The sequence below is a fragment of the Nannobrachium achirus genome, assembly GCF_963921795.1.
Source record: "Nannobrachium achirus genome assembly, chromosome: 4".
NCBI classification, from domain to species: Eukaryota; Metazoa; Chordata; class Actinopteri; order Myctophiformes; family Myctophidae; genus Nannobrachium; species Nannobrachium achirus.
In genome coordinates, this window is record NC_137813.1 from 8,758,465 (window position 1) to 8,784,107 (window position 25,643).

Here is a 25,643-nt window from a genome sequence, read left to right on the forward strand (position 1 = left end):
CTGTGACTGTAAAAGTCATAGTAAAGCTTAATTTCGGGTGGCGTCCATCTTGGAAATATGCCGATCTCAATAGGCACCAACGGGTATAGAGGGTGCGTAGTGATGTTTCCATGTGCTGTTGTTTCCAGCAATATGGAATAGAAGTCCGGGAGCCAAATGGTGATTTTTGGCTGAACGTGGATTCGCCTGTAAAAGTTTTTTTCTCAACTGATTCTTGTAGCTTGGGGTCACCTCTTAAGGATTCAAGATGATGACCAGTGATATCCATTGAGCATTTTTTATTATTAACCCCTTAATGCCTGAAACACAAGAAATCCACCCAGGAGGAAAATACCCAGGAAAAGATTTTTTTTCTGGGTATTTAAGGAGGATCTGAGGGGTCTAACTAGGGGTTTGTCATGATGCTGAATCCATTGCAGGCATTTGTTTTGCACAAAAAACATTCCGTGGGCTAGAAATGGCCTCAGAAAACAATACATGTATGGGTGAGTATTCATGTTAGTCGGAGGCCTTAGGGTTTTTTTTCTCGTGCTAATCAGTCTAAAAGTGCAAAATTTTGCACAGATGTAGCTCAGGGCATGCTCTAATGATTTAGCTAGGGCGCCCGAGTCGGCGACCTTCGGGGTCACCACAGCACCCACAAAACTCTGACTCATCACTTTTCATCACTAAAGTCGATGGGAGCCCAACTTGATTTGGCCGCTGTGGCGACCCCGAATGTCGCAGACTCGGGCGCCCTAGCTAAATCATTAGAGCATGCCCTGAGCTACATCTGTGCAAAATAGATCATATTTAGACTGATTAGCACGAGAAAAAAACCCCTAAGGCCTCCGACTAATATGAATACTCACCCATACGTGTATTGTTTTCTGAGGCCATTTCTAGCCCACAGAATGTTTTTTGTGCAAAACAAATGCCTGCAATGGATTCAGCATCATGACAAACCCCTAGTTAGACCCCTCAGATCCTCCTTAAATACCCAGAAAAAAAATCTTTTTCTGGGTATTTTCCTCCTGGGTGGATTTCTTGTGTTTCAGGCATTAAGGGGTTAATAATAAAAAATGCTCAATGGATATCACTGGTCATCATCTTGAATCCTTAAGAGGTGACCCCAAGCTACAAGAATCAGTTGAGAAAAAAACTTTTACAGGCGAATCCACGTTCACCCCCACGGCTCCTGGACTTGAGAAGGTTGTGCTGCTTCATCTCTCTCTCAACTAAGGGGTCCTTGGCCTGAAAATGTTGAAGACCCTTGAAATATAATTATGTATATAATGGCAGGATGTCGTCCAGATGACTTTCCCCGACGACGACGGGGACCTCCTGGACGACGAGGACGAGGAGATGGGCGTGGTCCTGGTGACGGACGACGACGCCACCGAGGTGGGCGGCGGCTTCGCCGCGCCGGAGCTCAGCAGCCCCAGCGACGTGCACAGCGACGTGCACAGTGTTGAGGACGAGGAGGTAGGGATGTCAACAATTAATCTAAAATCCATTAATTGCTGTTAAGAAATTATTCGATTAATATAAACTATTATAATTAATAATTTATATATTTTTTTTCTCTTTTTTGGCTTTTTTTTGGCTAGTGAATGTTTCAGGTATGGTGTGTGTGTGATATCAAATGTGAGCTTAACATAATCACAGTAATCCATAGTACCGATCATATTCAAAGGCTTTTGGAGAGAAATGAGACAGACTCCATAGATCATGCACTGTTGTAGAGGGGAGGTGTGTGTGTCTGTGGCCACCTGAACCTCGTTGATGTTATACATCAAGGCAATTATGTTTCGGCACAAATTTTTGGTCTCTTAGAGCAGTGGTTCTCAACCTTTTCAGGCCGTGACCCCCAAAATAATCACATTTTAACTGGGGACCCCCCCCCCCCCCCCCTGACGAGCACTAAGAGTTGAGGCATTACATTTTTTATAACACAGTTAGTTCTATTGTGAAAATAGCAGATCTACATGCTCACAACGCCTCGTGTTGCGAGGCGTTGTGAGCATGTAGAACAGCCATTTTCACAATTCCTGCCTCTAAAATTTGACAATCTGACCAATATTTAATTTGTCATTCTAGAGGTATTAAAAAGTCCTCAAATTGTCACTTTAGAAATGTGCAGATACCCTCTATAGACTTAAACTCTATGCTGGTTTGTTTACTGTTGAGTGAGGAAACAATGTTGCACATTAAGTTAATCAGATCTGGGGACCCCCCCAAAATAATTTGGGGACCCCCCTGGGGGTCCCCCCCCCCTGGGGGTCCACTGTCTTAGACAAGAATCTTCCTTTTGGACCAAAAAAAAAAGGCTGCTTATCAATGAATCGGTTAATCGATCGATAAGGTGATCAACTCTCAATGAATGAATGAATGTATAAATTCCCTCCCCAGGAGGAGGACAACGCCTCCTCGCTCACCTACTCCTCCTCGTCGGACCACATCCCGCCGCACCCCGTCACGCCCCCTCCGCCCCCGCCCGTCATGTTCAACGACCCACCGCAGCAGCAGGCTCCGCCCCCTCCCCCGCCCCCACCTCGGAGCTACACCCCCGACCACTCCCCCAGGATGTACGTGCCCGTCCGCCGCAAGTCCGGCCCGCCGCCGCCGCCCCCTCCCCGCAGCAACCCGCCGCCCAAGCGCCACTCGCTGCACAAGGTCAGTGGTGGAAGGTTATAACCACTAGAGTTCTGTTGGAACCTCCAAACAATTCATATGATTACGATTTAGGCCTTCAGCAGACGCTTTTAATCCAGAGCGACTTACAATAAGCAGGTAATACATCAATATAATAAGCAAGATAATATGTCAGTCAAGTTGAGTCAACGGCAATACAACAAATGCATTGGAAATAGCCTATCAATCTAGAAAAACAATAACATACAGTAAGTAGGCCACGCACCTAAGCAATAAAAAAAACTTTTCTAAAACCTAAAAAAAATATCTAGCTTCATGTGTGGTCATCGAGGGAAGGGGAGTGTTACAGTAGTGCTATGGGGTTAGGTGGAGTCTGAAGAGGTGAGTCTTCAGTCCACGGCGGAAGCTAGGCAGTGAGTCTGTAGTTCTAAGTGCGACAGGGAGTTTATTCCACAGTTTGGGGGCCAGGAGGGCAAATTGTTTAGGACGAGTGGATTTTTGTTCTGGGGTTTTTAGCGAGGGTTCTGTCAGCATCCCTGTATTGGTTGATCTGAGTGAACGGGTGGGGTTGTAGGGGTTGATCAGGTTTTGGAGGTCCTTTGGCTGCTTTGAAGGTCAGCATCGGTGTTTTGTATTCAGTGCGGGCCGCAACCGGGAGCCAGTGGAGGAAGCGGAGAAGGGGGAGACATGTGAGAACTTTAGCTGGTTGAAGACCAGTCATGCCACAGCATTTTGGATCAGTTGGAGAGTCTTAAGTGCACATGCTGGGAGGCCATGATATATGATATACTGTATATGGTTAAATAAACAGTGAACTTAGAGTTGAAGCAACTGGCGTGAGAAAGCGCTGTTCAGTGTGTCCTACAACAGCAGACAGGAAGACACAGACTGCTTGCAGGAGGTGCAAGAAGCTCATATGTGCCTCACATGCAGTCCGTGTTTGTGAAGCATGTGCCTCCTACCTAGTGTATATGTACAAGTGTACATTCATATGTGACGGTCATGTGTGTTCACACGTTCACATGTGTGTTCAGCTCTTTATTTTACATGAATTTCAGATATCAGTAAAAACTCTTAGCTCTTTCAATATTGAATCAAATGCATAAATGCAAATATTTACCATACATATCATATGAATTGTTTGGAATTGAGACAAAGTCAATGTATGATGATGGTTTGTATATTAGTATTGTTTTTGAGACCAAATATCCCCCGGGTCAAAATGACCCGCGAACAGAACCAAGGTGAAGTGAATCCAAACAGAACTTAAAGAGGTGGTGACATAGTTTTGTACTTCTTCTGTTTCGTATGTAACTATGGAGTTAACATTACTCCAATAGACCCCCAGGTGTGGTTATAATTTGTCTTCTCTGTGTATTTTTGGTTACTTCCTGAAAGCTGAAAGCCTCTAAGTCAAAAGGTCCGATCGATAAACACAGATTTAATGACATCATAAACTCATCCCCTCCCCTTTTACCATACACCCAACACTGTGGGTGTGGCTAACTTCAGCTGGGTCACCACCCACCTGACAACCAGGCATACTTGGTGGGTGTGGCCACATAAAAACATAATTCTAACTCTTTCTGTACACTTTTTTGGAAGAAATCGTGATGATCGTCATGTTTTAGGGGAGCAAAAAATCATGGCACCCTATTTTGAGATCGCAAAGTGCAATAGCTCTCCCTGTGAAGGTCTCAGAAATGTCCCCTTCCATGACTTTTCCTAAATACTCCAGACGTTCTCGTTTTTCCCCCCCTTCTTAAACATTTCCTAAGTATGAAATAATATACCATTATACCACTCTGACTGTTAGTTATCGGTCATAAAGACAGGTCTCACCCATTCCTCCCCCTCTCAGAAGCAAGGAGAGAATTTCACATATTTTTACTCTCCCCATTTGAGAGGTCAATTGAAATACTAATTCACATTTGGAAGACAATAGAACCCCCGCTGGCAGCAGGGGAGGAGGTGATGCTCTCCTGGGCCAAAAGGGAGAGAATTTACCCGTCAATTTGACTGATAAATGCAGTCAGAGTGGAAGTGATTTTTTTCAGTCCACTGCTACGCAGCTCCGAGATGAGGTTCCTCCCCGTCGTATGCCAGAATCTTCCGGCTGGGTGGACGATCCGCCGTTAGCGATCACTTCTTACCTTTGGTGAACATTCTATCCAAAAAGTGACGGGTTTCTGCTTATCTATAATCGTTTTACTTCTTTAGCGTGGAAGAAAATCGAAGCACTGGGTTGAAATAAAGACTTTATATCGCTCATTATGTCAGCCGGTTCTGTGTTTTCCCTGTTGTGTATATACCACGTGACCAGGGGAGGCAGTAATGTTATCCTATGCGGCCGCAACTTCCGGAATGTCTAAAAAACATGGGACTGGCTGACAGAATGAGCGATATAAAGTCTTTATTTCAACCCAGTGCTCCGATTTTCTTCCACGCTAAAGAAGTAAAACGATTATAGATCAGCAGAAACCTGTCACTTTTTGGATAGAATGTTCACCAAAGGTAAGAAGTGATCACTAACAGCGGATCGTCCACCCAGCCAGAAGATTCTGGCATACGACGGGGAGGAACCTCATCTCGGAGCTGCGTAGCAGTGGAGGGAGAGGGTCCGAAAGGAGCTAGTGGTTTGACTAAAAGTAGAATAACAGTGATTCTTCCCGGCCGCTGCATAAGGTGCAACATCCCAACAGAGAGGACATGCAGGCCCGTGCCACCATACAGGAGCTCAAGGCCTTCCAGGAGCGACGGCAGGCCTACGAAGAGCAGCAGCAGGCCTACAAGGAGAGAGAGCAGCAGGCCTACAAGGAGAGGCAGCAGCAGGCCTACGAGGAGCAACAGGCCTACAAAGAGAGACAAGCCTACGAGGAGCAACAAGCCTACAAAGAGAGACAGGTCCATGGAATGAAGTCCCCAGTCGCCACACACTCATATCATTCATTTCCATACAAGCCTGGCATGTCTTCTTTCAATGCATGTCGCACAGCAAAAATAGCAGATCTACAAGCTCCCAACACGCCGCAGCACGACATGTTGTGAGCTTGTAGATTGGCTATTTATCGGTTATCTTTCGGTTATTGTCTCCACCAGCCGAAGGCAGTGGGAGAGTATGTTTTCTCCCCTATCCGTGCGTCCGTCCGTGCGTCCGTCCGTCCTCCAAGTTTGTTAACAGCTAATCTCCGGCACTGTTGGCCCGGTCGCTGCTAAAATGAGCACACACACTCCCTGGATGCCAATTCAGAACCTCTGGTAGACAGTATCTCTACAGTCATGTGATCGACACGGATCTGTCTAATTGTCCATATTCCATCCTGATTGGCTGATATTGGCTTTCAAAGTTTGTAAGATTGGTCCATTTTGGACAAAATGCCTCAAATCACAAACGCAGAGTGCAATTATCACGAAATCGCGCACACACGTTCCCACTAGGACGAGGAAGAAATGCCACATCAAATTTCGGAAATCAGCCTCATGGTGGCGCTATGACAGGCCGATTCGTGGTTTTACCTATAACTCCACCGATCAATTTCAAACTTTATAAGCGCACTCCCTGGATGCAAATTCAGAACCTCTGCCCCACATTTTTCACATGGGCCTGTTCTAGCGCCACCAGGAGGCCAATTTGTGCAAAACTACCTTTTGGCCAGTACTCCTACAGATTTTGTCCAAATAGCACGCAAATCGGTAGACAGTATCTCTACAGTCATGTGATCGACATGGATCTGTCTGATTGTCCATATTCCATCCTGATTGGCTGAGATTGGCTTTCAAAGTTTGTAAGATTGTTCCGTTTTGGACAAAATGCCTCATCACAAACGCAGAGTGCAATTAACATGAAATCGCGCACACACGTTCCCACTAGGCCGAGGAAGAAATGCCACTTCAAAATTTTTAAATCAGCCTCATGGTGGCGCTATAACAGGCCAATTTGTGGTTTTACCTATAACTCCACCGATCAGTTTCAAACTTTGTAAGCGCACTACCTATAGGCCAAGGAAAAAACATTTCCTTGCATTTTTCACATCAGCCTTTTATAGCGCCACCAGGAGGCCGACTTATGTAAGACACATTTTTGGATATTACTCCTTCAGATTTTACCCACAATTAACACAAATCAGTACACAGTATCTCGACAGTCATATGATCAAGACGGATCTGTCCCATATTAAATATTCCATCCTGATTGGCTAAGATTGGCCTCCAAACTTTGCAGGATTGATCCGTTTTGAACAAAATGCCTCAAATCAAACACAGCCTGCAATTGTAATGAAATTGTGCACGCACATTTCACAAAAGGCCAAGGAAGAAATTACACTACAAAATGTTCAAATCAGCCTCATGGTGGCGCCATGAAAGGTCTAAGATTGGTGAAGAACACATGCCACCCTTTTTACATTTGCCTATTACAGCACCACCAGGACGCTTGGCCTGGTGGAGACATGTGCTCGGAGCGCTTCTTCTAGTTTTAAGAGTATTTGAAATGGTCAAACTAGCAATATAGTCCGGCTGCGCCCGAGGTGGGGTATGAAATGTGGTATATAGTTTGTGTTTGATGAAAAACATTCCTTGGGCTAAAACACCTTTCACATTTTTGTGGGGGCCATTTTTAGCCCAAGGAATGTTTTTCATACAAAACAAATACTTGCAATGGATTCCGGATCATTAAAAACCCCTAGTTTGACCCCTCACATGTTACTTAAAGCAGATTCTTTGGGGGTATTTCTTTCCTTTATAGTATAGTAAGTGATTGGGACCCAAATGTTTACCCCCTATACAAAGAATTGCTCAATGCTGACAGCCGGTCAGCAGGTGGTGGTCATGAATGTATGTATATAGACAACATGTTAGGCAAAAAAGAAAAAAAAAAAAAAAGAACTATAGGCCTACAGTATACTAAATTTCATACTTAACTCATTCCATGCCAGGCCCGATAGTTCCGAGAATATTTCAATGTCTTTACCTGCCAGGCCCGATAGTCCAGAGAATTTCCCGTTTTTGACCCCAAAAAATGTAGTAGGCATGATAGCAATCGCGAAATTGCATGTTTAACCCCCATAGCAACCCCATCTTTCAAACATGGCAGCCATCTTTGTTTACATTTTAGGAAAACATAATGGCTGCTATCTCATGAATGCCTGAACGGATTTCCATTCGGATTTTTTTGCTTGAAAGCTGTGAGCAATGTGGACACACGTGGTGCATTATCTAGGCATGGGTGTGCATGATCCGTGCACTATGAATTACATGGAAGTCTATGGAGACGAATGGCAAATGGGAGTACAAAGGTAGGCCTATTCTTAAAAGACGGTGAATGTGTTAAGCCAAATAAGGTCTGTTGGCAGCCGGACTAATAGAATATGCTTAAAAGCATTTTCCCTAAAAATGAATGGTCTCAGAAACGTCATCGTAAATGCAAAGGTTAAAGCCTCATGCTGCATTCACACTGAGAGAAGCCAACCATTAGCTTGACTTCTCTCAGTGTGAATGCAGCATCAATCTGCGATTTCTTCAACTGTTCGGCTGTGAGTAGGACAGCATCAACACAGGTTTACCACGAGAACACCTGAACAAAGTTGTTACATTTTCAGTCATGAGATTGTATTGTAACGACCCTGCAAGAGATCAGGCCGTAACTCGCTCCGCCAAGTGGGCTATCCTTCTTGGCGTTGCGGGTTGCTTCCTCGTCTGCTGAGTGGGGGGCTGGGGTTCGCGTCCTCACTCAGTCCGCTAAACGTTACATTGGTGTCAGACGGGCAAACCCGTGGAGCGTGCCCTCACGTGAGGGACGTGAGGGACCGGCCGTGGGCAGTGAAGTGTGAAGCGTGAGGGCGCGCTTCTGTGAGGACTGAGGAGGGTGTAGTGTAACAACCCTGCAAGAGATCAGGCCGTAACTCGCTCCGCCAAGCGGGCTAGCCTTCTTGGCGTTGCGGGTTGCTTCCTCGTCTGTTGAGTGGGGGGCTGGGGTTCGCGTCCCAGTAGGGAGCGAGCTGCCTCAGTCAGTCCGCTAAACGTTACATTGGTGTCAGACGGGCGAACCCGTGGAGCGTGTCCTCACGTGAGGGACGCGAGGGACTAGGGAGCAAGCTGCCTCACTCAGTCCGCTAAACGTTACAGTATGTTTTTGATCCGTTCCACGCAGGCGTACGAGGAGCAGAAAGCCTACGAGCTGCAGCAGCAGCTGCTGTACAAGGAGCAGCAGGCCTTCAAGGAGCAGCAGGCCTTCAAGGAGCAGCAGGCCTTCAAGGAGCAGCAGGCCTACAAGGAGCAGCAGGCCTACAAGGAGAGGCAGGCCTACAAGGAGAGGCAGTACGAGGAACAGCGCATCTACGAGGAGCTCAAGGTGTACCAGGAGCAGCAGATACTCTACCAGGAGCAGAAGGCCTACCAGGCAAGGCTCTTATAGCTAACTGAACTAAATAAAAACAATATATAATGATAATGAACTGAAACTGCATTTGCTTATTTTTCTCGATGATTGGCCAACAGTAACTGATTATATATTTTGAAATGGTATATTTTGTTGAGTTTTTATTACAGGATACTTACTCTGACCTTTTTGAATCTTGCACGTGACAAATAACCGTATGAAAAGTATGAAAAAACAAATGGTAAAACTAAACAAATAAAAAACTAGGAAACACGCTCTAAAAATGAATTAAAAACTAGAAAAGAAAATGTCTAAGAAATTTTAAGTGTGCCTGCAGCTCGCTAAGTGTGTGCAACCTTGTGTAGCGGTTGGTGTTAGCATTAACGTTAGATTTTTTGGGTATTAGCATTAGCGTTAGATTAACATTAGATTTTTTAACATTAGCATTTTGTGCATTAGCTTTAAAATTATCGACTGTACGACAAACGGTTCATGAGATATAGAGGCACTTCCTGTTTGGTGAAGGGCACTTCCTGTTTGGTGAAGGAGCCTCAATTAAGGTTAAGGACTCTTAATCAAGTCATTTGACACCACCCACGCGTCTGTACGACAAACAGTTCATGAGATAAAGGGTCACTTCCTGTTTGGGGAGGGGCACTTCCTGTTTGTCGAAATAGGCCCCAATTAAGGTTAAGGACTCTTAATCAAGTCATTTGACGCCACCCACGAGTCTGTACGACAAACGGTTCATGAGATATAAGGTCACTTCTTGTTTGGTGAGGGGCACTTCCTGTTTGGCAAAATAGGCCCCAATTAAGGTTAATGGCTCTTAATCAAGTCATTTGACGCCTCCCACGAGTCTGTACGACAAACGGTTCATGAGATATAAGGTCACTTCCTGTTTGGTGAGGGGCACTTCCTGTTTGGCGAAATAGGCCCCAATTAAGGTTAAGGGCTCTTAATCAAGTCATTTGACGCCACCCACGAGTCTGTACGACAAACGGTTCACGAGATAAAGGGTCACTTCCTGTTTGATGAGGGGCACTTCCTGTTTGGCGAAATAGGCCCCAATTAAGGTTAAGGGCTCTTAATCAAGTCATTTGACGCCACCCACAAGTCTGTACGACAAACGGTTCACGAGATAAAGGGTCACTTCCTGTTTGGTGAGGGGCACTTCCTGTTTGGCAAAATAGGCCCCAATTAAGGTTAAGGACTCTTAATCAAGTCAAATGACACCACCCACGCGTCTGTACGACAAACGGTTCATGAGATATAGAGGCACTTCCTGTTTGGCGAAGGGCACCTCCTGTTACAGAGGGGGCGTGGCTTAATCCATTACAGCTCATCCCTATTGGCCGGAAAAAGACCAAAGTTGTGTGTGCATTTTAAAGTTTAATTGATGTTGCTAGGCAAAAGTATGGCAGAGTTATGTGGCGCCAAAGTTTCTGTTTTTTTTTTTCAGAGTCCCCCATTCAAAGTCAATACGCGTAGTTTTTTACAAATTACGAATTAAGTAATAGCAACCTATTCCCGGCCGAGCCGCACGTTTTGATGTATATATTGCGGGGGTGGCGTAAATTGTGCGTGTAATTCTAAACAATTGTAACCTTGCTGCCAGGAGCGCCAGGCGGCCTACGAGGAGCAGAAGCTCTACCAGGAGCAGAAGGCCTTCGAGGAGCGCCAGGCCTTCCAGGAGCAGCAGAAGCTGCAGCAGCAGCAGCAGCAGCAGATGATGTACCAGGGCCACCAGTCCCTGCCGGCCCAGTCGTCCCCGTCGCAGGCAGCCGCCCATCACTCCCTGCAGCAGCAGCAGCTGCACCAGTCCCTGCCCCCGCTCCCCTCTGCGGGGGAGGCCGCCATGCACCACCAGGTACTGTAGGGATGGGACCATACCGAAATGTCACTTCACGATTATTGTGACCAAAATATCCCCCAACAGCCTGGGGCGGAACATTTGCCCAAAAATAGCTGATCTACAAGCTCACAACGCGCCGCGTTGTGAGCTTGTAGATCAGCTGTTTTTTGGGCATGATAAACAATAATAATGCTTATCGTCCCATTACTACCACCAGGCACTGTACAAGATGCGGCAGCCGCAGCAGCAGCAGCAGCCACAGCAGCAGCAGCAGCAGCAGCAGGTGCTCACGAGCCATCCCCAGCGGCGCCAGTCCCGCTCGGCCCCGACCGCTCACCACCAGCCGCTGGTCCCGCAGGCCGGCCAGGCCCTCCAGCACGGGCAGCAGTACCCTGAGGGCATCTACCAGAGCCGCCGAAGCCTCAAGGCCCAGCAGGCCCACCACAGGTCAGCTGAGATGCTCCAGCAGCAGCAGCAGCAGCAGCAGATGCAACAACAGGCGCAGCAGCTGGCGCACCACGCGTCCAACGAGATGCTCCACGAGATGGACCAGGCGCAGCACCAGGCTCACCACGCGTCCAACGAGATGCTCCACCAGATGCAACAACAACAAGGGCAGCACCAGGCCCACCATGCGTCCGCCGAGATGCTCCATCAGATGCAACAACAACAAGGGCAGCACCAGGCCCACCACGCGTCCAACGAGATGCTCCATCAGATGCAACAACAACAAGGGCAGCACCAGGCCCACCACGCGTCCGCCGAGATGCTCCATCAGATGCAGCAGGTGCAGGTCCACCACGCCTCCACGGAGATGCTGCACCAGATGCACAAAGCCCAGACCCACCATTCTTCCATGGAGCTTCTCCACCAAGCGCACCAGATGCACCAGGGGAAAAGCCACCACTCCTCCACAGACATGCTCCACCAAGCCCACCACATGCCTCAAGCCAGGGTCCACCACTCCTCCTCCGCCGAGCTCCTGCACGAAGCCCACCGAGACGCGCCGGCGGCGCCTGCGTCCGCCCCCGTTCAGTTCGGCCGGGACCGGGACCCCCACGCGACGCATCAGAGCCGGCGGAGCGTGAAAGGCCATCATCAGGCCCAGGAGAGGCACCAAGACCAGCAGCAGCAGGTGCACCCGGGTCTCCACCACCCCCAGCCCACCAAGCCCTCTCCCCAGAGGCCTCACTCCATCCAGCAGACCCCCCACCCCCACTCCGCCTCCCCGCAGATCCAGCACATCCACCACGTGACCCCGCAGCCCCTCCCGCAGGACCCGCTGCAGCAGCAGATCCACCTCATCCACCGCCCGCAGAGCCAGGTGCAAACACTTATGCATACTGTATATATGTGTATATGTTTTGTGTTGCACTACGTTGAGAAGTAGTTCCCAATGACTAAGTTTGAATGACTGGACCATTGTAAGTTCTTTGAGTTTGCAATATGCTTAGAAAAGTCCCTTAAAATTGCAATCCTTTACAGAAACGTTAGTACTACTTTTTTGTTGTTGTGTTGTGTATCTATCTATCTATCTATCTATCTATCTATCTATCTATCTATCAGGAGCCCGGGCGGCCCCAGCCCCTGCTGTCCACCTTCCAGCCGCTGCAGCCCCACCAGCCCACGCTCTCCACCTTCCAGCCCGTCACCCAGCACCCACAGCCGCAGCACCAGGCGGCGCACGCCTCCTCCGGCCAGGCCGTCCGGCCGCATTCCCAGCCCTCCAACCAGCTGCACCAGTCCCAGCCCCTGCCACACATCCATCCCCACTCCCATTCCCAATCTCAGTCGCACCACAAGCAGCCCCCCCACGGCCAGGGCCAGCAGCCCCAGTCCCTCCCGCATTCCCTGTCCGACCCCACCGAGCACAAGGAGCCCCCTCCGGCTCCCCCCCTGCCCCCGCCCTGCTCCCCGCCTCCCCTGCCCCGGCAGTCCCTCCCCAGGATGGACTCCAACCACATGAGCGTGAAGAGGCTTCGCTGGGAGCAGGTGGAGAACTCTGAGGGAACCATCTGGGGACAGGTGAGCATGTACAGCAGGGGTGTCCACACATTTTTCAAAGGGGGCCACATTAGAAAATTGTAAAACATCCAAGGGCCGACTATATCTCCTGACATGATGTACTTTTGGTCAGACCATAACAAAGTCACGTATATATGCATCACATTTAAACCATTTTATGGCCTGAAAAGGTATTTGACCATCTTAAAAAGGTGATTGACATCAGCTGGAGGGGCCAGTCTGACTGGAACTGCAGGACACGTGGCCTGTAGTCCACTGTAAAGACTGATATTAATGTAGGTACAACATTAGTTAAGTTCCCTTTTTAACAAATAACCACAGTTCTATGAATTTGGTATGACTACCAGAGGTACTACCAAAGGACCCCCCTCTAGTGGTCAGGAGGAATTAAATAGAAGTGAGGCAACTTAGAAGATTTAAGAGACATTAACTTTGAAAATAACTTTTAAACACTTTCAATGATATTTTCACTCATCCATCCCAATTTATATGACTGCACCTTTCTTTTCTTCCAGTTGGGTGAGAATTCTGACTACGACAAACTGAACGACATGGTGAAATATCTGGATTTGGAGCTACATTTTGGGACACAGAAGAGTGCCGGTGAGTATTCATTTACTGTATGTAAAATGTATGCGGCAATAGGCCAATGTACATAGTCTGACTCTTTCCGCTATGAATACATACCTTCGTCAAAACTTGGCAGGTTGAAGCCTGTTGGGATTCTTGGGAACAATGCACGTTGGGAACGCATGTCTCTCCGGTTATCGAATACCCATAGTACCCATCTAACCGGTGGTACCCATTTTACCTGTCAGAGTACTTAGAAGTACTGTCGTGCCCTCGTTAGCGAACGTTAGCTTGTGTGGTATTGTGTCTCTGAGGCAAGCCCCTTCATTTCTCCGCTCTCCTCTTCCTCCATGTCGTCAGCGCTGCAGCGCGAGTCCTCGCTCTCACCTCCACAGGAGCTTGACATCTGGTCTTCAGAGTCGGAGTATACTTCGGCCCCGTGGAAGATGTAGTGATTTGGTGCTCGGAACAGGTACTGACATGTCTCAAGCCGCGTGCTGATTGGGCTTCTGTTTATTTGACTCATCCAGCGTCGTCTGCCAACTTCAAGGTTGGAGTTTTGGTCCTTTAGAACCTCTGAAGCATCTTCTTGTTCTTCCATTGGCTCTGAAGACACCGTTTTCTCTTTGATAGGGTGTGGAGGATTCGAACAAGGCTCTGGGGGCGGTACATCATTATCAGGCTTTGTGAGATTCCGACCTTCTGTCTCGACTGATGGCTTGACTGTATTGCATGGACTATGTTCCTCCTGCGCATCTTTGCCAGAACAAGACAAGTTGTGGCATGGGGAATGCTGCTCTGTGGGAGCTGGTAATCGAGGGGGCTTTTCTGTTATTTCACTGAGTCTTAAGGCATTATAGCACAGCTGCTTAAAATCTCCGGCCAGCCGGTGGCAAAGCTCATTAATGATGACGTCACAGTCCCCTAGTAGCTCCACATCAAAGTTGAGTTGAGGCAGCCGTTCCCGATTTATCAGCACCTGAGGCACTTCGTGAGGAATGGAGTGTGGGATGAGAGCAACCGGCTGGACTTCAAGCGACGAGCCGATCACAATCAAAAGGTCCACCTCATCCTTATCCTGCTCCACGGCTCTGTGGAACATTTCTGGAAGATCCTCTCCAAAAAAGACAATATCAGGCTTCATGATTGCCAGGGGGATGTCTGGGGGACATCGTGGACAGCGGGGAATGACCTGGTTAAAGATGTCTTCCCTCACAGCCTCACAATCCACTTTGTGTTTACAGACGAGACATCCTGCGGTTGCAAATGACCCGTGACACTGGATAATCCTCCGAACGCCCGCCGCGCGTTCTAGCGTATCGATGTTCTGTGTGTAGTTGCGTAACAGCTTCCCCTGCTTATCCAGCATAGATATGAACTTGTGACAGGGTGATGGCTGGAACTGACCTGGGTAGATCTCCTTTGCAAATTTGAAGAAGGGTCTCGGGTCTCTTCTGAAGTACTCGATGTCAAACATGGCCTGGGGGTCGGGAAGAGCAGGGAAATCTACGGCAAGCCTTGCATAAATACCGTCCCTGGAACGGAAGTCGGGTATTCCACAGGAAACGGACACCCCGGCACCGGTCAGAACAAGAATCTTTTTACTTTCGCGGAGCAGTCTCACCACATCCTCCAGGGTGTTAACGTCCTCGTGCCTCTTTCTTTTCGGGGGTTCCGAGATGTGAATTATGATCTGCCACAGTTTCCTGTCGTCTAGATCCGGCGGAAGCACGGTGTCCGGAAGCAAGTCTTTAAGGATGGCCCTCGGGTCGGTCTCTCTCACGCTGTGCCGTTGGACGAAGCCATAGGAAGTTGAGCTGGCACGTGAAGATCTGTCATCCTCCTTGTTGATGTTTTCCTCAGCGTGACCGAAGTAATCAGGAGCCGCTCTCTTTGTTCCATGAAAAGCGCTGTTCTGGTGTGGTTCCACGGCTCGGCTGTGGAGCTGTGGGATCTGCAGTCCCGGTCCGTTGTCTCCGCGTACTCCCACCGGCATCACCAGCTCAACCTCCTCCTTCTTTGCCACCTTCTTCTGCTCACGTTTGAGCTTGTTCCCCTGGCGGCCTCCGGCGGACCCCTGTTTGTTTGAGACCTGTCCCGTCGTCTCTCTGCGCTTCGGTGCATAATCCACCACTGAGACGATCTTGGACCCTTTCGTCGCTGGCTCGTCCTTATTCGAGGCACTCGAGCAGTCCCTGCCAAGAGTAGTGCTCTCCATGTCTGGCATGGGTCATCTAACAGTGTACTTAGTGCAGTATTCATTGTCATAGTACCTGCAGGTACTATGGCATTATGACATCATACTGCTGACATCACGGTTCTTCCATATACTGTATGGGGACAATATTTATCAATACACTCTCACGCCCCAAAATTTATAGTAGCCCCGGAACACCTGGTCATATACGGTCACGGGACCCCTCATTGAAACCAGGACGGCGAGCGCAGGTGACCCAGGGGTCCGTGGAGGTCCCGGGGGTCCCCATGTCCCCCCCTTTGAAAAAAAAAACCCTGGTCGGGAACCCATATTGTGACGTTTCACTTTCTCACTCTCAAGACGGCAAATGGGTGACTTCTTGGGACTTCTTGGAACTAAAATCATATTGGAACTACAGTGCGCTCTGTCAAGATTCCAACGTACGCCTTGTGCACTCGCGGCCATATATGGCCTACCTGTGCGCCAGCAGAGCGCACAAGTACTGAGATCGGTGCTGTTCGGTGCTGTCTGCATTCATGTGGGTGGGCAAGTTGGCACTCTGCCCAGGTGCCAACTTGAGCCTTGTTATTTATATCAGGTCGCACTTGTTGTTTGTGACGTCACTGGTGACATCACCCTGTCTTTTCGAGGGTTTTTCCATTGGATGACGTAAGACACAGACACTCTGCAGGCGCAAGTAACTAGAAAGGTGCAATTCTGGGAAATTGCAAGTGTGGTTGCATTTGACGCGAGTCGCAAGGAATCAGCTGGGAAATGAATTCTGTCTTAATATTTAGATAATGTGATGTCAAGTGAAGCATGACCAGTCCTGTTGGATTGGTAATGTAAACAGGTTTACCTTAGGTGGGAAAAAAAGGTTAAATTAAAACAGGTTTACTTTAGGTGACACAAAAGTTCTCAGACATAGAACAATAGTCTGCTTGCCTATAGCAATCATACTAACTAGAGAGAGCTGCCCATATTATAGCTCTTTTACGTTTTAATAATTGTCCCGATCAAAAGGGCTGTCACGATCCAGACATTGTAGTCTTTGAAGCGGTGAAAGCCGCTTCCAAGGAGTGACTTTGTCTGTCCCGTACCTGTTTTTTTGAGGATTCCCATAGATTCTCAAGGAGTGAGAATGCCTGTCCCGTACATGTCCCGTGCATGCAGAATTGAGAATTGGTCAAGCTTCACATAACAATTTGGCCCTCCAGACAAAATCATTCATTCATTCATTCAGAATTCATAAAAGTATAGAACTAAAGCACATAGAAAGTATAGATCTAGAACACAGATTTCATAGCTCACATAGAATAAAAATTCACTGCTTCACTTCGAACCGAGGTTTGATTTTTAAATTAAATGTGAGACATCCCTAAAATTGTCTTGTGGGTTGACTTATAGCTATATTATATACACATTTGTTATGTAAACCTTGCTTATAACAAATGGTGCTACAGGCAGTCCTTACAGAGGGCTACCTGTCCCTTCATGTAGTCTCGGCAGGGACAGACCCGAGTCAGTGAAGTGTGTGCCCCGGCACAGCTGAACAGGAGTTGGTCCGACTGAAAAACGCAGTGGCGTCGCGACTCGCTGTAAGCTGGAACCGCCGTGTCGGCACCGGACTCCATCGTCCGACAGTCTACGGCGGCGAACCCGGCCAGGCCCTCGTGGTTGTTGAGGTGCTGAAAGAAGGAGGGCTCACAGATGAGCTGGGACTCCTGGCACTCTTGCGTACAGGACCTGCCCGGCTCCGCCAGCCTCACCTGCAGAGCGCTGAGAGGAGGCCACGTCACCCTGCCGTGACAGAAGTCCTGCTTCTCGATGAAGGCGTTCACTCTCTGCAGCATCCCCTCACACGTGAACTCGTAGGGCAGGTAGGGCTCCATCTTCTGGCTCAGGATCGAGCGGATGGCTCCCTCCACCTCGGCGGAGTTTTCAATGTCGACCGTCCACACGTGAGGCTGGCCGATGTACACCTCTGCGTATGGATGCTGAGAAGTCACCTTTCTCGTGGTGGGCTTGTCCTTCCAGCCCTTGGGGGTGTTGAACTTGGGGTTGAGATAGGCGCAGCCATTGGCTATTGCCTCCAGAGGAGCAGGACCCTCTAGGGTTAGGTCCGACATGCCCACAAACAACTTGCTCTCTCGTAGAAGGAGCTGTAGGTCTGGTCTGTTCAGAATGCCATGGTTCTTCACATAGTCGAGCAGGTGTTCGGTGCCTTGCACGGTGGCGTGCACCTCCATGTGTCTGTGGACGATGTCCAGGTATTTCTTCTTTCCTTCCAATATAAGGGGAGTTTGCCATACACCAGGGCCTGGTTCTGCTTCTTGACGTCACCAACGTGTCTGATGTCGCCGGCGTCGTGTTGCTGCTTCTCCACCACGAAGCCCAGGAAGCTGTTGTCCGGCGTGTGGGGGAACAGGGTGTAAAACTGCTGAGGGTTGAGGTTCAACATTTCCCAAGACGTCCGGAGGCCATTGGACTGCGCATAGCCTTCGTGGTTGAACGCTGGCTCCGTCCCAAAGGAGTCCAGGACCCGTATCATGCACTGGTACTGAACCCAGGAGGGTCCGAGGGTCGCCTTAAAATCTTGGAGTCCAGCGATGTCGATGTAGATCAGCTCTACCGGCTCGTCACCCTGAGCGTGACAGCTGGCCTTCTCTTTGAGCTCGGCCAGGGAGGCGGAGATGTGGACGTCGTGTCCCAGCACGTACAGCGTGGCGATGAGGTCACTCCATTGGACGAGTTCTCCCACCGGCCCGCCGCTGAACGCGGCCGCTGCCATGTGTAAACGGGATATCAGACCCAGGTGCAACAGGATCTTCCTCCTCCTGCGCTTGGCCAGGTTCTGTTTGGCGGCCAGTGAGCGGGCGGCGCTGACCCAGGGCTTTTCCATGCTATCGATTCTCAGCCTCATCCAACGAAGGTCCTTCCTGCCATCCATCGCCCGGAGCAACTCTTCAAACGTGGTCCTGATCTCCGCCTGGTCCTCGGCGAGCGTCTTGGTCCTCCGGGTGGAGCCAGGACAGCGAGGGAATCCATCCGGAGGCGGAGGAGGCCCGCTCTTCTCCCGGTCGTCCAGATTCACCGTGGACTCCAGCGTGCCCTGCCGCCACAGCTTGATGTTGTCCAGGAACACGGAGGACCTTTGGGTCTCCTTGGTCAGGGCCTCTGTGTAGCGCTCGCCGAGGTCCAAGACCTGCCGTCGAAGCACGGCGCCGCTGCTTCCGTGGCTGGCCCGCCACCGGCCGGTAGCGTGCAGCAGCGTCACTGAGCCCCAGAGGAAGCCCAAGCTCAGCAGGAAGAAGACCAGCTTCTGGGACTGGGAGGAGCGCTTCCACAGGTGGCGGGTTGTCGTGGCCATACGGGTTGCCATGGCCTAGCAAGAAGGAGAGAGTGGGAGGGGGTGGCGATGGAGTTCAGCCTCCGTTGGATTACGCTCCCTGTGAACAGCTCTGCTGAAATGTGTCCCTAGACAAAGCACTACAATCACTCTGGAAATCAATTTACTGTACTTACCGTCTCACTTTTAGATGTTATCCTTCAACAGGTCTGACTTTGTTTGTATTGTTCTGATGTTTATAACGGAATCGTTACCTACAGTAGGTTAATACACAGTTAGCTGCATAAAGGTGGCGTAACCAAGAATGCTGCTTCCTCATTGGCTAAAAGTTCCTCCATTAACGCATTTAATGCCCCAGACGTAGATTGGCAAGAGTCATTAATTAGGCATTTATTATGCCAGCGATGGGAATAGGCATTTTGGTTATAAAATAATAACTAAAAAAACTGAGTGTTTTTGCTCACTCACGGCCGCGGTAGCTTGAGGGGTATTGGTCACCATGGTAACCAGTTAACACATCAGGTAACGTGTTAATGGGACCGCGGGGTGGAATGGTTAACATGAGTGGGAATTCGTGTTAACATGTAGCATAGCTAAGCTCCCAGCTTAGCTTTCTTGGTTTCCATAAATAGAAGTCAGGGCCCAGAGAATGACAGCATTGGCATCGACTTCTAATAAACCTATGATGAAGGCCCCAAATGGGGCTTGTACATCTAGTTTATAGAAGGCGGTCGGATCAGGCAAAATCTTTGGCCAAACACGGAGTCATACGTCATGCGTGACATGACTGACATCATAGACTGGGAAACATGAAGTCCTGTCCAAAGTGCTTCACAGAACACAAACACACGCAGGAAGTGCAACAGTTACAGAGTGTTGGCGTTAACGGCCTCGTCTGTTAACACTTCCATCAGTTGCACACAATGGAGGGCCGGCCGGCCACAGTGGCCACGGGCAGGGGAGGTAATTGGAGAAGAGGAGGAGGAGCTGGTGGTGGGAGTGGGAGTGGGAGTGGGGGAAAGGAGGATTCAGGCGGAGGCCGTGGCAGAGGTGGCAGAGGAGGCACCCACCTTGGCCGTGGAAAAAGAGACCATCGCTGCGGGAGTGGGCGTCGAGGCCCGGATGAAAGAAACGCTGTGGAGCTGGAGGAGGATGATGGTCATGATGGTGGGACTGTGGAGGTGTTCTCTAGGAGGAGGCTGGAGTCAAACTGGGAGCGATACGCAGAGTGGGAGCGAGAGGACGCTGCTGAGGATGACGACGACGCTCCCACGCGGAGAGGAACAGACTACCATGTGCTGCTGCAGTCAGCAGGGGATTCTTTCACCCAGTTCCGTTTTGCCGAGGAGAAGCGCTGGGAAGAGGACTCCTCCCTGGCGGCTGTGTGTGCGCTGGACCTTCCAGCGCTGGCCGAGTCCCTCCAGGAGATGCCTCTCCATCAGAGACTGAACTTGGAGGCCGAGCTGGCAACACAGGCACCGACGACGGCAGAGCTACCCGTTGTTTGGACCACGGTGCCGAAACCGGACGTGGCGGGTAAGAAGTCCGCCGCGTTCGCTCCGCTCGCCTCGGCTTTCGGAAGACTCGGCGTGAGCCAGGGAGTTTCCCGGGCCACAAGCCCAGCACCGAGCCCTTCACCTCTGCGTTCTCGTAAAGCGGCCGAGCCGCCCGTGGACGATGCGGCGCTAGAGCAGCTACTGGGTTTACGGAAGCCGCTGTCCGCCCCCTCGGGAGCTCTGCCTGTGGATGGAGAGACTTCTGCTCCAGATCGTGTCAAAGTGGAAACTCATGCATTTCCGTCATCCCACAGTCGGCAAACTGCAGAGGCCGAAAGAGAAGAAGGGGCAGAAGCGCTTCCAGAGGACAAGGTGGAGGACGAGGTGCCTCCACCCAGCAAGACCAGCCCGGTCACACAGGAGGTGACAGAGGATGACCTGGAGGACTGGCTCGACAGCATGATCTCATGATCTCTCAGCATCGCAGTTCATTCACAGAGGAGAAAAAAAAACGAAAGAACAAACAAACAAACCAAAAAACACTGTAGCTCAAAAGGTAGAGCCGGTTGGCCAATGACCCATGGGTCGGTGGTTCAAATCCTGGCTCCTCCTGTCTACATGTCGATGTGTCCTTGTGAGCTGGTTGGTGCCTTGCATGGTTTGCACCGCCACCGGTGTATGAATGTGTGTGTGAATGGGTGAATGTAATGCACATTGTAAAGCGATTTGGATAAAAGCGCTATATAAATGCACCATTTTACCGTTTACTTCATTTCATCAAGATAATCATTCAAAATATCTTTGGCCTGTAGAAAGTTTTGTTGTCCATCGGTGGCCCTATATATTCTCTTTTAGTTACTTTCCTTGTAGTTTTTTTAAGTGAATGAATGCAGAGATGCGTGCGACTGGAGGATCAGAACTTTCTAAAACAACACGAAAGAAGGACTGGAATAATCTGTTATTTTTCGTTGAGTCATATAACGTATAAATTAGGCTCAACATCCATGGACAGAAAACACATCTGGTTTATTACATCGGTTCCTTTATTCATTTCCTCCACCTCGTCAAACGAAATGCTGTTCAGTGTCTGTTTCAATGTTCAATCAATCCTTCAAAACAGTATAGACCAACAAATACAAAATCCAAAGGATAAGAGTACAGCGAATACTCCCAGCCTTTTGATGTAACAAATAATACAAAATAAAACATTAAAATATTAAAAGCTTCAACCAAAGACATTTGCTCAAACAAGACATGGTTGTTTTTAAGCCATTACTGGGTAGAGTAGGCAATATAAAGGCAATAATAATTTTAAACTTTGACTTGAAAGAGGCCAGATAGTTGAGGCTTGTTTAACAATAATCTGGGAGGTTATTCCAGGTCTGTGTTTTGTTCTGTTGTAACTCTTGGAACGACCAGTAGGAAGCCAGCCATGTCCTGAGGGTCCTAGAGAGGATTCATATGCACAAGCATTAATGAATAGTGCAATGGAATCAATTAAAGTGCATACTGTAAGGTAGAACTTAACCCTAAAGTAACACAATCTGCTGCCTGTGCAGAATGACTGGTAAACTTAAACATTCATGAAATATACTCTACAGCAGTGGTTCCCAAACTTTTTAGCTTGTAGACATTTTAGCTTGTAGACATTTTAGCTTGTAGACATTTGCCCGGGACCCAAACTAGTGAAAATAGCAGATCTACAAGCTCACAAGTTGTCACGCCGTGTTGTGATCTTGTAGATTATTACCGGTACTACTAATTTGTGTTCTAATTCATGGAATTTCTTGGATTTTGCTTTCTTCATAAAATGACTGAAAAAAGAAAATGAGAATTTAGTTTCTAATTCATGAAAAAGAAAGAAAAAAAAGCTTTTTGGGGAATATTTATTGAAAATGTTTTGAATAATAATAATTAAAAAAAAACTAAATGTAGAAAACAAAAAACAAAAGATCCCATAAAAAATGTTTCTGCGACCCACACATGGGTAGCAACCCACTGTTTGGGAAACAGTGCTGTACAGGACGTTACCCCAGATGATATCATTTATTAGAGCTAGAGAGAGCTGCTGGGTTCTTGCTTGGTTCCCTCTTTTAAATTGCACTCTCTCTGTATTTTGTTAACAATAATGGCCCTTGTCATTGTAATATACAGTAGTATACTTGCCTGGCGTTGCCAGCCTCTATCACAAACTTCATTTTGGGAAGAGAGTCTGGGATTTCAGGACCATACTACAACACCACTACCGCCAGGGGGTGTTGTTGTGTTGGGTCTGGTTTATTAACCAGGCAAGTAGTATACAGTATCTCTCACATTATTTTAGTATTTTTCTAGTCATTTTCAACCTGGCGTCATTCTTTTTAAATGTAAGAATAGCAGATCTACAAACTCACAACGAGTTGCGCTTTGACACGGTGCGACACTTCTTGAGCTAGTTACTAGATCGTCTTTTTTTTTATCTCATCGCTGATGCCACTGTTTCCCTCTGACACAAAAGCAGGGCGTCCTCTTGGCCTGGTGGAGATACAGTATGTTCCCTACTGAGCGCACCTTCTCTGTTCCCTCTTTCCTCTATTCCAACTCTTCCAGTGTTAAGTGCAACGTTGAGAGCTTCCACACAGAAGGAGAATGTCACCAGTAGTTGTGTGGTGATGTGATGACGATAACAGTTTTATTCCCTCTGTGATTTGCAGTGCCTCTCCCAGAGCCCTCACCTCAGCCAGACTCCTTCAAGAAGAAAGACGTGGTGGAGATTCTGTCCCATAAGAAGGCACACAACGCCTGTGAGTAGAAATGATATTTTGCCTGTGTCACACCATAACTCCAGTTCAATAAAGGAGAGATTGGGTTATTGAATGAAGATTTTTGTAAAAATTGTATTGGCGATTATTAGACTCCAGGGGTGATAGATCATCTGCTGTAGTGCCCAAACTGCGGAACCATCTTCCACCCCATGTTAGAGCGTGTTGAAATGTTTGAAAACTCACTTGTAGTTTTCAAAAGTATATAAAACTCAGCACAAAAAGAAAGGACACTTGTCTTCGGTCCATTATATCTCCCCTTTAATAATACCAATTTGTATTGTGTTTTATATAATTGTTATTGTTGATTCGTCACCTTTATAACGAGGTACAGCTTGTAAGCATCGGGCATTCTTAGAATGAGCACCACAGCCAAACGTGTGGGTAGCGCCGAAACAAATTTGCTCAAATTCAGTCCATTATGTCTCCCCTTAAATTATGCCAAATGGTATTGTGTTTGATATCATTGTTATCGTTGATTTGTCACCTTTACAACGAGGTACAGCTTGTAAGGATTTGGCATTCGTGGAATGAGCAACACAGCCAAACGTGTGGGTAGCGCCCCTCCAAAAATGTACAAAATGGCTTGGCAGGCCTGCAATACTTGGTGTTCACCTTTGTTGCTTGGAGCATTGAATGGTTGCACTCTCCCACAGTAATAAGGTAAAGAAAAAACAACACATATTGGCCATTTTTACACGATACAAATTGGTATTATTAAAGGGGAGATATAATGGACTGAAGTCAAGTGTTATGCCTTAACTCATCTACTGCCATTTAAATATGCCTTCTTTGGGATCTCCCCGCCATAAGTTTCCATAGACTTCCATGTAATTTATAGTGCACAGATCATGCACGCCCATGCACAGATCATGCACCATGTTTGTGCAGGCTGTTCACAGCTTTCAAACAAAAAAATCAGATTGGAAATCCGTTCAGGCATTCTTGAGAAAATAGCCATTATGTTTTACATGTTATGTAAGCAAACTTGGCTGCCCTGTATGAAAGATGGGGTTGTATGGGGGTGGAACATGCAAAATCGCGATTGAAATCATGTTTACTAGATTTAATGGGGTCCAAAAATAATAATAATATTTTTTTTCAAACTCGTCATACTCGTCATAAGCAGAGTGGACACATAACTATAACTCGTCAAACTAGTCATAAGCAATAGGGTTGAAGTAGTTAATATGTTTTGTAATAATAATCTAAATCTACAAAGTAACTAGTAACTTGTCAAATAATTGTTGTGGAGCTCTCCAGTTGTGGTGTGTTTGACTTGTAAAAACACATTGAGACACAGGGCCCTATTATGATCCAGGTCTTATGCCTTATGCCTTAACTTCTTTGCCTTTTTTTACTATTTTGTTTTTGTTTTTTAAATATTTCAAATAGCTGATCTGCAAGTTCACAACGTGCAGATGTAGATCAGCATTTGAAGTATTTAAAAATGTTTTTCAAAATAGTGAAAAAAAGGTAAAGAAGTTAAGGCATAAGGCATAAGACCTGGATCATAATAGGGCCCACAGTCTCTTTTCCTCCTTGACCTCTGACCTCTCTGCCTCCCCCAGCCATCCTCATAGCCCACCTGAAGCTGTCCCCAGTGGAGCTGCGTAAGGTCCTGATGACCATGTCCACCGACCGGCTGGAGCCCGCGCACATCAAGCAGCTGCTCAACTACGCCCCCGACGCAGAGGAGGTGAAGCGCTACGACCAGTACAGAGACGACCCGGGCAAGCTCAGTGAGCCAGACCAGTTTGTCCTGCAGGTAGGACTCTGTCTGCTGTAGACCAGGAGTTTTCAAAGTGGGTGACGGGGCACCCTGGGGTGTCGTGACGGCAGTCCAGGGGTGCCGCGAGATCATTTGATAATATAATATTTAGTATCATTTTAAACTTGTACAAAGTACAAAGTTATTTTCAGTCAGTTCTAGCCAAAATGGCTATTATCTCAATGTTTTCCTCAGAACATAATCACTAAAATATCGTCACTGTCGGGCAGAAACATTGTATATCCAAGTTTTTATGTCTTTTGGTAAAGCAAAGCCCTGCTTCATCATACAAGACTGTCGCACAAAACTAGTGAAAACAGCCGATCTACAAGCACACATGTGTGCTTGTAGATCGGCTGTTTTCACTAGTTTAGTAAAATTTTTAGATGATAAATACAAAATGAGCGGTTTTGGACATACAAGGTTTCCACCCGACAACGACAATATGCTATAAATACAAGGTGCTGGGAGTGAAAATTATAATTTAGTGGTGCCTCGGATTAAACAAAATATTCATGGGGTGCCCTGAGACAAAAAGGTTTGGGAACCCCTGCTGTAGACACTAGAGA

General features: G+C 47.9%; 3 protein-coding genes and 1 pseudogene across 4 annotated transcripts in view; 2 read left to right on the forward strand and 2 right to left on the reverse strand.

Moving 5' to 3' along the window:
- grid2ipa (glutamate receptor, ionotropic, delta 2 (Grid2) interacting protein, a) overlaps window positions 1-25,643 on the forward strand; it is a gene marked incomplete at both ends in the record, with an annotated part of 93,902 nt that overhangs the window by 55,852 nt on the left and 12,407 nt on the right. The window contains 10 exons of the mRNA XM_080723007.1: window positions 1,282-1,440; window positions 2,392-2,659; window positions 5,327-5,538; window positions 8,783-9,031; window positions 10,629-10,880; window positions 11,179-12,189; window positions 12,432-12,890; window positions 13,406-13,493; window positions 23,196-23,285; window positions 24,875-25,071. Of these exons, the coding sequence (XP_080579133.1) occupies window positions 1,282-1,440; window positions 2,392-2,659; window positions 5,327-5,538; window positions 8,783-9,031; window positions 10,629-10,880; window positions 11,179-12,189; window positions 12,432-12,890; window positions 13,406-13,493; window positions 23,196-23,285; window positions 24,875-25,071 (2,985 nt within the window). The remainder of the gene's footprint in view (window positions 1-1,281; window positions 1,441-2,391; window positions 2,660-5,326; window positions 5,539-8,782; window positions 9,032-10,628; window positions 10,881-11,178; window positions 12,190-12,431; window positions 12,891-13,405; window positions 13,494-23,195; window positions 23,286-24,874; window positions 25,072-25,643) is intronic.
- Window positions 13,747-15,687, reverse strand: LOC308284015 (NAD-dependent protein deacetylase sirtuin-1-like; the record flags this gene model as incomplete). The annotated part of the gene is made up of 1 exon (XM_080724537.1): window positions 13,747-15,687. The coding sequence occupies one exon, from the start codon at window positions 15,685-15,687 to the stop codon at window positions 13,747-13,749; it is 1,941 nt and encodes a 646-aa protein (XP_080580663.1).
- LOC308284016 (alpha-1,6-mannosylglycoprotein 6-beta-N-acetylglucosaminyltransferase A-like) lies at window positions 17,115-19,039 on the reverse strand (annotated as a pseudogene). Its single transcript has one exon. The product of its transcript is annotated as an alpha-1,6-mannosylglycoprotein 6-beta-N-acetylglucosaminyltransferase A-like (transcript).
- On the forward strand, window positions 19,930-20,973 carry LOC308284017 (cell death regulator Aven-like; the record flags this gene model as incomplete). The annotated part of the gene is made up of 1 exon (XM_080724538.1): window positions 19,930-20,973. One exon carries the CDS (start codon window positions 19,930-19,932, stop codon window positions 20,971-20,973), a length of 1,044 nt encoding a protein of 347 aa, XP_080580664.1.